This window comes from Oncorhynchus gorbuscha, linkage group LG01, assembly GCF_021184085.1.
Source record: "Oncorhynchus gorbuscha isolate QuinsamMale2020 ecotype Even-year linkage group LG01, OgorEven_v1.0, whole genome shotgun sequence".
NCBI classification, from domain to species: Eukaryota; Metazoa; Chordata; class Actinopteri; order Salmoniformes; family Salmonidae; genus Oncorhynchus; species Oncorhynchus gorbuscha.
The window spans coordinates 93,984,505-94,000,011 of NC_060173.1; the positions used below are offsets into that span (position 1 = coordinate 93,984,505).

The 15,507-nt window shown below is 48.2% G+C and overlaps 1 protein-coding gene across 3 annotated transcripts in view; it reads left to right on the plus strand.

The window, feature by feature from the left end:
- The window catches only part of epha3 (eph receptor A3), a 186,956-nt gene that overhangs the window by 99,833 nt on the left and 71,616 nt on the right, over nucleotides 1–15,507 (plus strand). For all 3 annotated transcript variants that reach the window (XM_046366478.1, XM_046366487.1, XM_046366469.1), the window contains exons 5-6: nucleotides 1,567–1,902; nucleotides 11,968–12,092. In XM_046366478.1, the coding sequence (XP_046222434.1) occupies nucleotides 1,567–1,902; nucleotides 11,968–12,092 (461 nt within the window). The remainder of the gene's footprint in view (nucleotides 1–1,566; nucleotides 1,903–11,967; nucleotides 12,093–15,507) is intronic.

The window sequence follows — 15,507 nt, forward strand, 5'->3', positions numbered from 1 at the left end:
GCAAGGCCAGATGGACTGGGGACAGCAAGGAGCCATAATGTCAGGTAGTCCTGAGGCATGGTCCTAGGGCTCAGGTCCTCCGAGAGAGAGAAAGAAAGAGAGAAAGAGAGAATTAGAGAGAGCACACTTAAATTAACACAGGACACCGAATAGGACAGGAGAAGTACTCCAGATATAACAAACTGACCCTAGCCCCCCGACACATAAACTACTGCAGCATAAATACTGGAGGCTGCGACAGGAGGGGTCAGGAGACACTGTGGCCCCATCCGAGGACACCCCCGCACAGGGCCAAACAGGAAGGATATAACCCCACCCACTTTGCCAAAGCACAGCCCCCACACCACTAGAGGGATATCTTCAACCACCAACTTACCATCCTGAGACAAGGCTGAGTATAGCCCACAAAGATCTCCGCCACGGCACAACCCAAGGGGGGGGGGGGGCGCCAACCCAGACAGGATGATCACACAGGATGTCTCTGTATTTTGTTACGTTCATCTTTCCCTCGGTCGTGACTAATCTCCCAGTCACTGCCGCTGAAAAACATCCCCACAGAATGATGCTGCCACCACCATGCTTCACCGTAGGGATGGTGCCAGGTTTCCTCCAGATGTGAAGCTTGGCATTCAGGCCAATTTTGGTTTCATCAGACCAGAGAGTCTTGATCTCATGGTCTGTGAGTCCTTTACGTGCCTTGTGGCAAACTCCAAATGGGCTGTCATGTGCCTTTTACTGAGGAGTGGCTTCCGTCAGGACACTATACCATAAAGGCCTGATTGGTGGAGTTTTGCAGAGATGGTTGTCCTTCTGGAAGGTTCTCCCATCTCCACAGAGGAACTCTGGAGCTCTGTCAGAGTGACCATCAGGTTCTTGGTCACCTCCCTGATCAAGGCCCTTCTCCCTGATTGCTCAGTTGGGCCGGGTGGCCAGCTCTAGGAAGAGTCTTGGTGGATCCAAATCTCTTCCATTTAGTAATGATGGAGGTCACTGTGTTCTTGGGGAACTTCAATGCTGCAGACATTTTTTGGTACCCTTCCCCAGATCTGTGCCTCGACACAATCCTGTCTCGGAGCTCTACAGACAATTCCTTCGACCTTGTGGCTTGGTTTTTGCTCTGACATGCCCAGTCAACTGTGGGACCTTATATAGACAGGTGTGTGCCTTTCCAAATCATGTCCAATCAATTGAATTTACCACAGGTCGACTCCAATTAAGTTGTGGCAACATTTCAAGGATGATCAATGGAAACAGGATGCACCTAAGCTCAATTTCGAGTTTCATAGCAAAGGGTCTGAATACTTATTTTAGAATAAGGCTGTAACGTAGCATAATGTGGAAAAAGTAAGGTGGTCTGAATACCCTCCGAATGCACTGTATGTGATAGTATTCAATTATGATGTTTGAAATTATTATGTTTTTGTCAAATATTTGATCTGTTTGGGCTTCTTGAGGTCACTTTGCTGTATTCAAGGGATTTATGTTCCTGGCTCCCTGACCATCCGCCCAAGAAATGTTATATATTTTCATTGCTCTCTCTCTCTCTCTCTCTCTCTCCCTCTTCAGGTCCTCCCTCCGCTCCTCGTAACGTGATCTCAGTCATCAATGAGACCTCAGTGATTCTGGACTGGTCCTGGCCGGAGGACACGGGAGGTCGTAAGGACGTTACCTTCACCGTGCTGTGTAAGCGCTGCAGGCAGGGCCAGAGGGTGTGTGAGGCGTGTCGCAGTAATGTGCGATTCCTCCCCCGTGCTGCAGGCCTGCAGAACACTACCGTAACCGTGGGAGACCTGCTGGCTCACACCAACTACACCTTCGAGATCGAAGCTCAAAATGGAGTGTCCCAGTTAGCCCCAACAATGAGGCAATATGCTGCTGTGACCATCACTACCAACCAAGCAGGTACGACCAGAGATGAAGACACACACATGAATGTACATTTATTCATTTAATCCAACCATCATCTCTGGACATTTACAAATCAAATCTCATTTTATTTGTCACATGCGCCGAATACATGCTCCGAATACATGCGCTGAATACAACCTTACCGTGAAATGCTTACTTACAAGCCCTTAACCAACAATGCAGTTCCAGAAATAGCGTTAGGAAAATATTTACTAAATAAACTAAAGTGATACTAAAGTGATACAAATGAAATCTAAAAGTATCACAAGAAAATGACATAACATTAACGAGGCCATATTACAAGGGGTACCGGTACCTAGTCAATGTGCGGGGATACAGGTTAGTCGAGGTCATTTGTCAAGTGACAGTGCATAGATAATAAACAGCGAGTGGCAGCATTTTAAAAACAAAGGGGGTGGGGGGTCAATATAAAAGTTGTAATGTAATTTTTCAGCAGTCTTATGGCTTGAGGGTGGAAGCGTTTAAGGAGCCTTTTGGACCTTGACTTGGCGCTCCGGTACCGCTTGCCGTGCGGTAGCAGAGAGAACAGTCTGTGACTTGGCTGACTGGAGTCTATGACAATTTTTAGGGTCTTCCTCTGACATGCCTAGTATAGAGGTCCTGGAAGTCAGGAAGCTTGGCCCCATTGATGTACTGGGCCATACGCACTGAGCGCCTTACAGTCAGATGCCGAGCAGTTGCCATATAAGGCAGTGATGTTATGCAGGTGAATGAGGACCCAAAAGCGACTTAACAGAAACAGAGTTTATTCCAGTCCAAACAGAAAACGACTAATCCTGAATTCTTAACAGGAAAAGTCCAAACGGGGGATAACAGAAATCCTCTAGTCTGTAGAGGGGAATAACAGGAGAAGCGGCCACAGACTGCAGGTCGCCTCGGGTAGGCGCAGGCCGTAGCTGATAGAGACACCTGCTCACTCGCAGCATCTGATGAAGGCAAAAACACGACGGAACAAGAACACAGCACAGCAAACATCAAACAAGGATCCGACAAGGACAGAAGCAGAAAGAGAGAGAAATAGGGACTTAATCAGAGGGCAAAATAGGGGACAATTGTGAAAGAGTAAACGAGGTAGTTAGGAGAATGAGGAACAGCTGGGAGCAGGAACGGAACGATAGAGAGAGAGAGAGAGAGAGAGAGAGAGAGAGAGAGAGAGAGAGAGAGAGAGAGAGAGAGAGAGAGAGAGAGAGGGAAAGAACCTAATAAGACCAGCAGGGGGAAACGAATAGAAGAGAAAGCACAGGGACAAGACATGACAATCTATGACAAAACATGACAAGTGATGCCACCGGTCAGGATTCTCTTAATGGCGCAGCTGTAGAACCCTTTGAGGATCTGAGGACCCATGCCAAATCTTTTCAGTCTCCTGAGAGGGAAAAGGTGTTCACAACTGTCTTGGTGTGTTTGGACCATGATAGTTCTAGACTTTAGCTCGGTGCGAATGTTGCCTGTAATCCATGGCTTCTGATCCCAGCCAGTGTTCGTCAGTGGTTTATCACCAGTATCAAATGTCTCACTCCTCACAAATACACTCTGTATAAATCTTTGTGTTGTTTTTCAGTTGTTATAGACAGTCGTTAAATTGAAACGGGTTCACATCAACCCATCATATAAACACTCTTTCACACATTCACTCACTTTAACGCACATACTCACACACACACACACACACACACACACACACACACACACACACACACACACACACACACACACACACACACACACACACACACACACACACACACACACACACACACACACACACACACACACACACGCACACGCACACGCACACACACGCACACGCACACAAACATACACACAGGCAGTTGTAACACAGGGATGGGCTGCTCACATCGATCTCTCATATAAACATTCTCCAACATCCCAACATTCTCCAACATCCCAACATTCTCCAACATCCCAAGGGAGGACTTGGCCCAGTGAAAGTCCCTCCCGGAGACAAATCAATTTCTCTACAGCGGAATGTAGCAAACCTCAACATTCCGTTACCAAACTTGGAATGCATGCATGATGACTACACCCTCTCTCTCCTTCTCTCTCTTTATACATCCCTGTCTGTAGTTCTTTCTCTCTCTCCTTCTCTCTCTTTATACATCCCTGTCTGTAGTTCTTTCTCTCTCTCCTTCTCTCTCTTTATACATCCCTGTCTGTAGTTCTTTTCTCTCTCTCTCCTTCTCTCTCTTTATACATCCCTGTCTGTAGTTCTTTCTCTCTCTCCTTCTCTCTTTATACATCCCTGTCTGTAGTTCTTTCTCTCTCTTCTCTCTCATCCCTCTGTAGTTCTTTCTCTCTCTCCTTCTCTCTCTTTATACATCCCTGTCTGTAGTTCTTTCTCTCTCTCCTTCTCTCTCTTTATACATCCCTGTCTGTAGTTCTTTCTCTCTCTCCTTCTCTCTCTTTATACATCCCTGTCTGTAGTTCTTTCTCTCTCTCTCCTTCTCTCTCTTTATACATCCCTGTCTGTAGTTCTTTCTCTCTCTCCTTCTCTCTCTTTATACATCCCTGTCTGTAGTTCTTTCTCTCTCTCCTTCTCTCTCTTTATACATCCCTGTCTGTAGTTCTTTCTCTCTCTCCTTCTCTCTCTTTATACATCCCTGTCTGTAGTTCTTTCTCTCTCTCTCCTTCTCTCTTTTATACATCCCTGTCTGTAGTTCTTTCTCCTCCTTCTCTCTCTTTATACATCCCTGTCTGTAGTTCTTTCTCTCTCTCCTTCTCTCTCTTTATACATCCCTGTCTGTAGTTCTTTCTCTCTCTCCTTCTCTCTCTTTATACATCCCTGTCTGTAGTTCTTTCTCTCTCTCCTTCTCTCTCTTTATACATCCCTGTCTGTAGTTCTTTCTCTCTCTCCTTCTCTCTCTTTATACATCCCTGTCTGTAGTTCTTTCTCTCTCTCCTTCTCTCTCTTTATACATCCCTGTCTGTAGTTCTTTCTCTCTCTCCTTCTCTCTCTTTATACATCCCTGTCTGTAGTTCTTTCTCTCTCTCCTTCTCTCTCTTTATACATCCCTGTCTGTAGTTCTTTCTCTCTCTCCTTATCTCTCTTTATACATCCCTGTCTGTAGTTCTTTCTCTCTCTCCTTCTCTCTCTTTATACATCCCTGTCTGTAGTTCTTTCTCTCCTTCTCCTTCTCTCTCTTTATACATCCCTGTCTGTAGTTCTTTCTCTCTCTCTCCTTCTCTCTCTTTATACATCCCTGTCTGTAGTTCTTTCTCTCTCTCCTTCTCTCTCTTTATATATCCCTGTCTGTAGTTCTTTCTCTCTCTCCTTCTCTCTCTTTATACATCCCTGTCTGTAGTTCTTTCTCTCTCTCTTCTCTCTCTCTCTTTATACATCCCTGTCTGTAGTTCTTTCTCTCTCTCTCTTCTCTCTCTTTATACATCCCTGTCTGTAGTTCTTTCTCTCTCTCTCTTCTCTCTCTTTATACATCCCTGTCTGTAGTTCTTTCTCTCTCTCTCTTCTCTCTCTTTATACATCCCTGTCTGTAGTTCTTTCTCTCTCTCCTCTCTCTCTCTTTTATACATCCCTGTCTGTAGTTCTTTCTCTCTCTCCTTCTCTCTCTTTATACATCCCTGTCTGTAGTTCTTTCTCTCTCTCTTCTCTCTCTTTATACATCCCTGTCTGTAGTTCTTTCTCTCTCTCCTTCTCTCTCTTTATACATCCCTGTCTGTAGTTCTTTCTCTCTCTCCTTCTCTCTCTTTATACATCCCTGTCTGTAGTTCTTTCTCTCTCTCTCCTTCTCTCTCTTTATACATCCCTGTCTGTAGTTCTTTCTCTCTCTCCTTCTCTCTCTTTATACATCCCTGTCTGTAGTTCTTTCTCTCTCTCCTTCTCTCTCTTTATACATCCCTGTCTGTAGTTCTTTCTCTCTCTCTCCTTCTCTCTCTTTATACATCCCTGTCTGTAGTTCTTTCTCTCTCTCCTTCTCTCTCTTTATACATCCCTGTCTGTAGTTCTTTCTCTCTCTCTCCTTCTCTCTCTTTATACATCCCTGTCTGTAGTTCTTTCTCTCTCTCCTTCTCTCTCTTTATACATCCCTGTCTGTAGTTCTTTCTTTCTCTCTCCTTCTCTCCTCTCTCTTTTATACATCCCTGTCTGTAGTTCTTTCTCTCTCTCCTCTCCTTCTCTCTCTTTATACATCCCTGTCTGTAGTTCTTTCTCTCTCTCTCCTTTTCTCTCTCTTCTCTTTATACATCCCTGTCTGTAGTTCTTTCTCTCTCTCCTTCTCTCTCTTTATACATCCCTGTCTGTAGTTCTTTCTCTCTCTCTCCTTCTCTCTCTTTATACATCCCTGTCTGTAGTTCTTTCTCTCTCTCCTTCTCTCTCTTTATACATCCCTGTCTGTAGTTCTTTCTCTCTCTCCTTCTCTCTCTTTATACATCCCTGTCTGTAGTTCTTTCTCTCTCTCCTTCTATCTTTCCCTGTGTCTCTGTTTCTGTCTCTCTGTATTTCATTCCCCATTCACATCTCTCTCCCTCCCTTTTCAGTCATACAGTTGAAGTCGGAAGTTTACATACTCTTAGGTTGGAGTTGTTAAAACTAGTTTTTCAACTTCTCCACAAATGTATTTTTAACAAACTATAGTTTTGGCAAGTTGGTTAGGACATCTACTTTTTGCATGATACAAGTCATTTTTTCAACAATTGTTTACAGACAGATTATTTCTCTTATAATTCACTGTATCACAATTCCAGTGGGTCAGAAGTTTACATACACTAAGTTGACTGTGCCTTTAAACAGCTTGGAAAATTCCAGACAATGATGTCATGGCTTTAGAAGCTTCTGATAGGCTAATTGACATCCTTTGAGTCAATAGGTGGTATATCTGTTTGATATATTTCAAGACATACCTTCAAACTCAGTGCCTCAGACCTCCACAATGTCTACTCAATGCACTGTTAATTGCCTGTAGAGAGAGAAACAGGGGGTTTATACATGTTTTGACCCTCACCCCAATAGATCCTGTGGTGTAGCTTGGGGTGTACACACACACACACACACACACACACACACACACACACACACACACACACACACACACACACACACACACACACACACACACACACACACACACACACACACACACACACACACACACACACACACACACACACACACACACTGCTGTGTACAATGAGGTGTGTGCTGAGTGTCCTGTGTGTTATCCCAGCTGTGCTCTATAAAGGCTGACAGAGGCCAGACCCATCCCTTTGAAATGACGGCAGAGGGATGAGCAGTAAATACAGATTTAATGTGTGTGTGTGTGTGTGTGTGTGTGTGTGTGTGTGTGTGTGTGTGTGTGTGTGTGTGTGTGTGTGTGTGTGTGTGTGTGTGTGTGTGTGTGTGTGTGTGTGTGTGTGTGTGTGTGTGTGTGTGTGTGTGTGTGTGTGTGTGTGTGTGTGCATACAGATTTAGTGCTCGTCACTCCTCGCCTGACTTGTGTGTGCCGCTCTAAGGGATTGGGACGGTAGAGGCTGCAAAAGCTACAGATCCACTGATTATGTCTTTTTTCATTTAATTTTGTAGCTTTATTTTGACAGGATAGAGACTAGGGTCTCTTTTACAGATGAGCTCTGCATAAATACATCAAGCACATACAATATACAATATAGAAAACTAGTAAACATATTACGAAAAACTGACACATTTATCAACATAGAGGTCTCCGATCATAACTCTGAGAGCTCAGTAAGTTTGGTGCAGAACAACATAGCAGATTTCAACAGAGCTCTCTATCAGTCTGTGTGTGTACTCAGATTATGTGTATCCTTATCATGTTTTAACCCACAGATCTTATAACCTTCCTCTCGTCTCTCTGTGCCTTTTGAAAGGACATTGACATCAGGTTCATATCACCAGTTATGCATATACTGCAGATGTCAGGGTTGCATATTTCACCTGAGAGGATAGTGTGATGAGAATAGTAGAAGTAAGAGTTTAATGCGGGATGGTCCTTCAGCTGATGAAAATAGACTAAAGATTGGAAGGTGTGAAAAGTATTTTCTTTAGTTTGTCCCCATAACATACAGTCATGGCCAAAAGTTTTGAGAATGACACAAATATACATTTTCACAAAGTCTGTTGCCTCAGTTTGTATGATGGCAATTTGCATATACTACAGAATGTTATGAAGAGCAAAGTCCCTCTTTGCCATGCAAATGAACTGAATCCCCCAAAAACATTTCCACTGCATGTCAGCCCTGCCACAAAAGGACCAGTGTAACGGCGTTCTTCGTTTGTCGAAAGAGAGTCGGACCGAAATGCAGGGTGGTGGTTACTCATGTTCTTTAATGAAGAGAATGACGATACATGACATAACTAAATAAATACAAAAACAGCAAACGGAACGTGAAACCTAATACAGCCTATCTGGTGAACACTACACAGAGACAGGAACAATCACCCACAAAATACACAGTGAACCCCGGCTACCTAAATACGGTTCCCAATCAGAGACAACGAGAATCACCTGACTCTGATTGAGAACCGCCTCAGGCAGCCAAGCCTATGCAACACCCCTACTCAGCCGCAATCCCAATAACTACAAAACCCAATACGAAATACCACAAAATAAACCCATGTCACACCCTGGCCTGACCAAATATATAACGAAACACAAAACACTATGACCAAGGCGTGACAACCAGCTGACAACATGTCAGTGATTCTCTTGTTAATACAGGTGTGAGTGTTGATGAGGACAAGGCTAGAGATCAATCTGTCATGCTGATAAAGTTAGAATAACAGACTGGAAGCTTCAAAAGGAGGATGGTGCTTGGAATCATTGTTCTTCCTCAGTCAACCATGGTTACCTGCTAGGAAACATGTGCTGTCATCATTGCTTTGCAAAAAAAGGTCTTCACAGGCAAGGATATTGCTGCCAGTAAGATTGCACATAAATCAACCATTTATTGGATCATCAAGAACTTCAAGGAGAACGGTTCAATTGTTGTGAAGAAGGCTTCAGAGTCCCCAAGAAAGTCCAGCAAGCACCAGGACCATCTCCTAAAGTTGATTCAGCTGCGGGATCGGGGCACCAACAGTACAGAGCTTGCTCAGGAATAGCAGCAGGCAGGCCTGCGTACATCTGCATGCACAGTGAGGTGAAGACTTTTGGAGGATGGCCTGGTGTCAAGAAGGGCAGCAAAGAAGCCACTTATCTCCAGGAAAAACATCAGGGACAGACTGATATTCTGCAAAGGGTACGGGGATTGGACTGCTGAAGACTGGGGTAAAGTCATTTTCTGTGATGAATCCCCTTTCCGTTTGTTTGGGGCATCCAGAAAAAAGCTTGTCCGGAGAAGACAAGGTGAGCGCTACCATCAGTCCTGCGTCATGCCAACAGTAAAGCATCCTGAGACCATTCATGTGTGGGGTTGCTTCTCAGCCAAGGGAGTGGGCTCACTCACAATTTTGCCTAAGAACACAGCCATGAATAAAGAATGGTACACATCCTCTGAGAGCAACTTCTCCCAACCATCCAGGAACAGTTTGGTGATAAACAATGCCTTTTCCAGCATGATGGAGCACCTTGCCACAAGGCAAAAGTGATAACTAAGTGGCTCAGGGAACAAAACATCGATATTTTGGGTCCATGGCCAGGAAACTCCCCAGACGTTATTCCCATTAAGAACTTGTGGTCAATCCAAAAACCCACAAATTCTGACAAACTCCAAGCATTGATTATGTATGAATGGGCTGCCATCAGTCAGGATGTGGCCCAGAAGTTAATTGACAGCATGCCAGGGCGGAATGCAGAGGTCTTGAAAAAGAAGGGTCAACACTGCAAATATTGACTCTTTGCATCAACTTCATGTAATTGTCAATAAAAGCCTTTGAAACTTGTGAAATGCTTGTAATTGTACTTCAGTATTCCATAGTAACATCTGACAAAAATATCTAAAGACACTGAGGCAGCAAACTTTGTAAAAATTGATATTTGTGTCATTCTCAAAACTTTTGGCTACGACTGTACAAACAAAGCATGCACAAAGACACACACACACACACACGCACGCACGCACGCACGCACACACACACACACACACACACACACACACACACACACACACACACACACACACACACACACACACACACACACACACACACACACACACACACACACACACACACACACACACACACACACACACACACACACACACACACTCATGCTGCAGCTGCATTGCCCATCACACTGAGCTGACAAGGATTAGGGTTGTCAATGTACAGCTCCCTAAACACACATGTGGGTCTGTCCGTGGAGAGAGAGGACACGCTGCCCTCTGTCAGAGTGAAACACACACAAACACACTACACCAATACACTCAGTTTAAACCTGCCAAAGCTGGATTCACCGGCCGTCTCGGAAGGGAGGGAATCGTCCGGATATTCTGACAGGGCGTCGTCAGACGAGCCTCAGCCCCTCTTCCACACACACACACACACACACACACACACACACACACACACACACACACACACACACACACACACACACACACACACACACACACACACACACACACACACACACACACACACACACACACACACACACACACACACACACACACTTGAGTCACATCCTCCCCTCTCTGCAGTGGGCTATTGGGACTTGTTTAGGAGACTGAGAGAGCGAGAGAGAGAAGAATCTCTCTTGAGACCAGAAACAAAGGGAACGAGAGCAAGAGCGAGAGAGAGCGAGAGAGAGCGAGAGAGAGAGAGAGCGAGAGAGAGAGAGACAGACAGACAGACAGACAGACAGACAGACAGACAGACAGACAGACAGACAGACAGACAGACAGACAGACAGACAGACAGACAGACAGACAGACAGACAGACAGAGAGACAGACAGACAGACAGACAGACAGACAGACAGACAGACAGACAGACAGACAGACAGACAGACAGACAGACAGACAGACAGACAGACAGACAGACAGACAGACAGACAGACAGACAGACAGACAGGGTGGAGACTCGCTCGCTCCATATGGATTCATTAACAGAGAGAAAATCACTTCCAGTGGAAAAAAACTGCTCAAGCTGTATCATCAGAATCAAGACAGGCTCGAACATTTCAAAGACAAACATGTTGTTTCCTCTGGTCTAATAAAATTAAAGCTCAGTCTTTATATGGCAGCCTGGCCTCTCAGCTCCAGCTAGCAATTAGACAACTGTAAAAGTGGAAAAGGGGGGGAGAGAGGAATGGCGGGAGAGATGGAGGGAGTCCTAAGTTAAATTACAGTGCCAGATTGAGACCATGTGAGCTCCCAAGGCGATGCGACATGAGAGAGAGCGAGGGATGGAGGGAGGGTAATACACTGGGGGCATGCATGGAGGGATGGAGGGAGGGTAATACACTGGGGGCATGCATGGAGGGATGGAGGGAGGGTAATACACTGGGGGCATGCATGGAGGGATGGAGGGAGGGTAATACACTGGGGGCATGCATGGAGGGATGGAGGGAGGGTAATACACTGGGGGCATGCATGGAGGGATGGAGGGAGGGTAATACACTGGGGGCATGCATGGAGGGATGGAGGGAGGGTAATACACTGGGGGCATGCATGGAGGGATGGAGGGAGGGTAATACACTGGGGGCATGCATGGAGGGATGGAGGGAGGGTAATACACTGGGGGCATGCATGGAGGGATGAGGTTTATATATCCTCTGATGTTACCCTATACATTGGGGATGATATCATGGTGCCTGATGGCTCCGGGGTTGATCTCTGAGACTCTGGCCTGTAGTATAGATGCAGTCTGTGTGGATGTATGTTATGACTGCTGTCCTCCTTCCAGTATGGACCTCCTCTGGTGGACTAATCAACTCAATTAGACCAACAGGAACCAACAGAAACCCCTTCAATAGGAACTATTAACAGGATACAAACTGCTGACGGAACATGCTGCATGAACTTCCTGTGAACTGCTATAGGTTGTGCTATATGGTCAATCATCTCTCTCTCTCTCTCTTCCCCCCCAACGCCCTCTCTATAGCCCCTTCTCCAGTGACTGTGATCAGGAAGGACCGTACGTCTCGTAACAGCATCTCTCTGTCCTGGCTGGAACCAGAGAGACCCAACGGCATCATACTGGACTACGAGGTCAAATACTACCAGAAGGTCGGTTCACAAACACCATACATGCTTTAGTACTGTTCTCTGCTGTCCCTTGCAGCCCTGTTCTTGTACGACTGATTCCATTAACTGAAGAAAGAGAAGAGACAACATGTGAGCTTATTCTACCTCTACCCCTTATTCCAGCCCCTCCTGGTTGTCCTCTGTTCTAATGTCTCCCTGGGGTAGTCTTCCAGCCCCTCCTGGTTGTCCTCTGTTCTAATGTCTCCCTGGGGTAGTCTTCCAGCCCCTCCTGGTTGTCCTCTGTTCTAATGTCTCCCTGGGGTAGTCTTCCAGCCCCTCCTGGTTGTCCTCTGTTCTAATGTCTCCCTGGGGTAGTCTTCCAGCCCCTCCTGGTTGTCCTCTGTTCTAATGTCTCCCTGGGGTAGTCTTCCAGCCCCTCCTGGTTGTCCTCTGTTCTAATGTCTCCCTGGGGTAGTCTTCCAGCCCCTCCTGGTTGTCCTCTGTTCTAATGTCTCCCTGGGGTAGTCTTCCAGCCCCTCCTGGTTGTCCTCTGTTCTAATGTCTCCCTGGGGTAGTCTTCCAGCCCCTCCTGGTTGTCCTCTGTTCTAATGTCTCCCTGGGGTAGTCTTCCAGCCCCTCCTGGTTGTCCTCTGTTCTAATGTCTCCCTGGGGTAGTCTTCCAGCCCCTCCTGGTTGTCCTCTGTTCTAATGTCTCCCTGGGGTAGTCTTCCAGCCCCTCCTGGTTGTCCTCTGTTCTAATGTCTCCCTGGGGTAGTCTTCCAGCCCCTCCTGGTTGTCCTCTGTTCTAATGTCTCCCTGGGGTAGTCTTCTGGCTCCTCTCTGGGTGCTGGGCCCTGGGTTGGGGAGGAGGGAAGAGGATCGGGGTTTGGCACCTCAGTGTGCCCTAACATAGTGGGCCTCTCTCTCTCTTACCCTGGCAGTGGATCAGAGAGAGTCAGGGAGAGACGGGGAGAATCAGAAAGAGAGGGAGAGCGTGGAGACAGGGTGAGGGGGAGAATCAGAAAGAGAGGGAGAGAGTGGAGACAGGGTGAGGGGGAGAATCAGAAAGAGAGGGAGAGAGTGGAGGCAGGGTGAGGGGGAGAATCAGAAAGAGAGGGAGAGAGTGGAGGCAGGGTGACGGGGAGAATCAGAAAGAGAGGGAGAGAGTGGAGGCAGGGTGAGGGGGAGAATCAGAAAGAGAGGGAGAGAGTGGAGGCAGGGTGAGGGGGAGAATCAGAAAGAGAGGGAGAGAGTGGAGGCAGGGTGAGGGGGAGAATCAGAAAGAGAGGGAGAGAGTGGAGGCAGGGTGAGGGGGAGAATCGAGAGGGAGAGAGTGGAGGCAGGGTGAGGGGGAGAATCAGAAAGAGAGGGAGAGAGTGGAGGCAGGGTGAGGGGGAGAATCGAGAGGGAGAGAGTGGAGGCAGGGTGAGGGGGAGAATCGAGAGGGAGAGAGTGGAGGCAGGGTGAGGGGGAGAATCGAGAGGGAGAGAGTGGAGGCAGGGTGAGGGGGAGAATCAGAAAGAGAGGGAGAGAGTGGAGGCAGGGTGACAGGGAGAATCTGAAAGAGAGGGAGAGAGTGGAGGCAGGGTGACGGGGAGAATCAGAAAGAGAGGGAGAGAGTGGAGGCAGGGTGACGGGGAGAATCAGAAAGAGAGGGAGAGAGTGGAGGCAGGGTGACGGGGAGAATCAGAAAGAGAGGGAGAGAGTGGAGGCAGGGTGACGGGGAGAATCAGAAAGAGAGGGAGAGAGTGGAGGCAGGGTGACGGGGAGAATCAGAAAGAGAGGGAGAGAGTGGAGGCAGGGTGACGGGGAGAATCAGAAAGAGAGGGAGAGAGTGGAGGCAGGGTGAGGGGGAGAATCAGAAAGAGAGGGAGAGAGTGGAGGCAGGGTGACGGGGAGAATCAGAAAGAGAGGGAGAGAGTGGAGGCAGGGTGACGGGGAGAATCGAGAGGGAGAGAGTGGAGGCAGGGTGACGGGGAGAATCGAGAGGGAGAGAGTGGAGGCAGGGTGAGGGGGTGAATCGAGAGGGAGAGAGTGGAGGCAGGGTGACGGGGAGAATCGAGAGGGAGAGAGTGGAGGCAGGGTGAGGGGGAGAATCAGAAAGAGAGGGAGAGAGTGGAGGCAGGGTGACGGGGAGAATCAGAAAGAGAGGGAGAGAGTGGAGACAGGGTGAGGGGGAGAATCGAGAGGGAGAGAGTGGAGGCAGGGTGAGGGGGAGAATCGAGAGGGAGAGAGTGGAGGCAGGGTGACGGGGAGAATCGAGAGGGAGAGAGTGGAGGCAGGGTGAGGGGGAGAATCAGAAAGAGAGGGAGGGAGTGGAGGCAGGGTGACGGGGAGAATCAGAAAGAGAGGGAGAGAGTGGAGGCAGGGTGACGGGGAGAATCGAGAGGGAGAGAGTGGAAGCAGGGTGACGGGGAGAATCGAGAGGGAGAGAGTGGAGGCAGGGTGAGGGGGAGAATCAGAAAGAGAGGGAGAGAGTGGAGGCAGGGTGACGGGGAGAATCAGAAAGAGAGGGAGAGAGTGGAGACAGGGTGAGGGGGAGAATCAGAAAGAGAGGGAGAGAGTGGAGACAGGGTGACGGGGAGAATCAGAAAGAGAGGGAGAGAGTGGAGGCAGGGTGAGGGGGAGAATCAGAACAAGAGGGAGAGAGTGGAGGCAGGGTGAGGGGGAGAATCAGAAAGAGAGGGAAAGAGTCGAGGCAGGGTGAGGGGGAGACTCAGAAAGAGAGGGAGAGAGTGGAGGCAGGGTGAGGGGGAGAATCAGAAAGAGAGGGAGAGAGTGGAGGCAGGGTGAGGGGAGAATCAGAAAGAGAGGGAGAGAGTGGAGGCAGGGTGAGGGGGAGAATCAGAAAGAGAGGGAGAGAGTGGAGGCAGGGTGAGGGGGAGAATCGAGAGGGAGAGAGTGGAGGCAGGGTGAGGGGGAGAATCAGAAAGAGAGGGAGAGAGTGGAGTCAGGGTGAGGGGGAGAATCAGAACAAGAGGGAGAGAGTGAAGGCAGGGTGAGGGGGAGAATCAGAAAGAGAGGGAGAGAGTGGAGGCAGGGTGAGGGGGAGAATCAGAAAGAGAGGGAGAGAGTGGAGGCAGGGTGAGGGGAAGAATCAGAAAGAGAGGGAGAGAGTGGAGGCAGGGTGAGGGGGAGAATCAGAAAGAGAGGGAGAGAGTGGAGGCAGGGTGAGGGGGAGAATCAGAAAGAGAGGGAGAGAGTGGAGGCAGGGTGAGGGGGAGAATCGAGAGGGAGAGAGTGGAGGCAGGGTGACGGGGAGAATTGAGAGGGAGAGAGTGGAGGCAGGGTGAGGGGGATAATCGAGAGGGAGAGAGTGGAGGCAGGGTGAGGGGGAGAATCAGAAAGAGAGGGAGAGAGTGGAGGCATGGTGAGGGGGAGAATCAGAAAGAGAGGGAGAGAGTGGAGGCAGGGTGAGGGGGAGAATCGAGAGGGAGAGAGTGGAGGCAGGGTGACG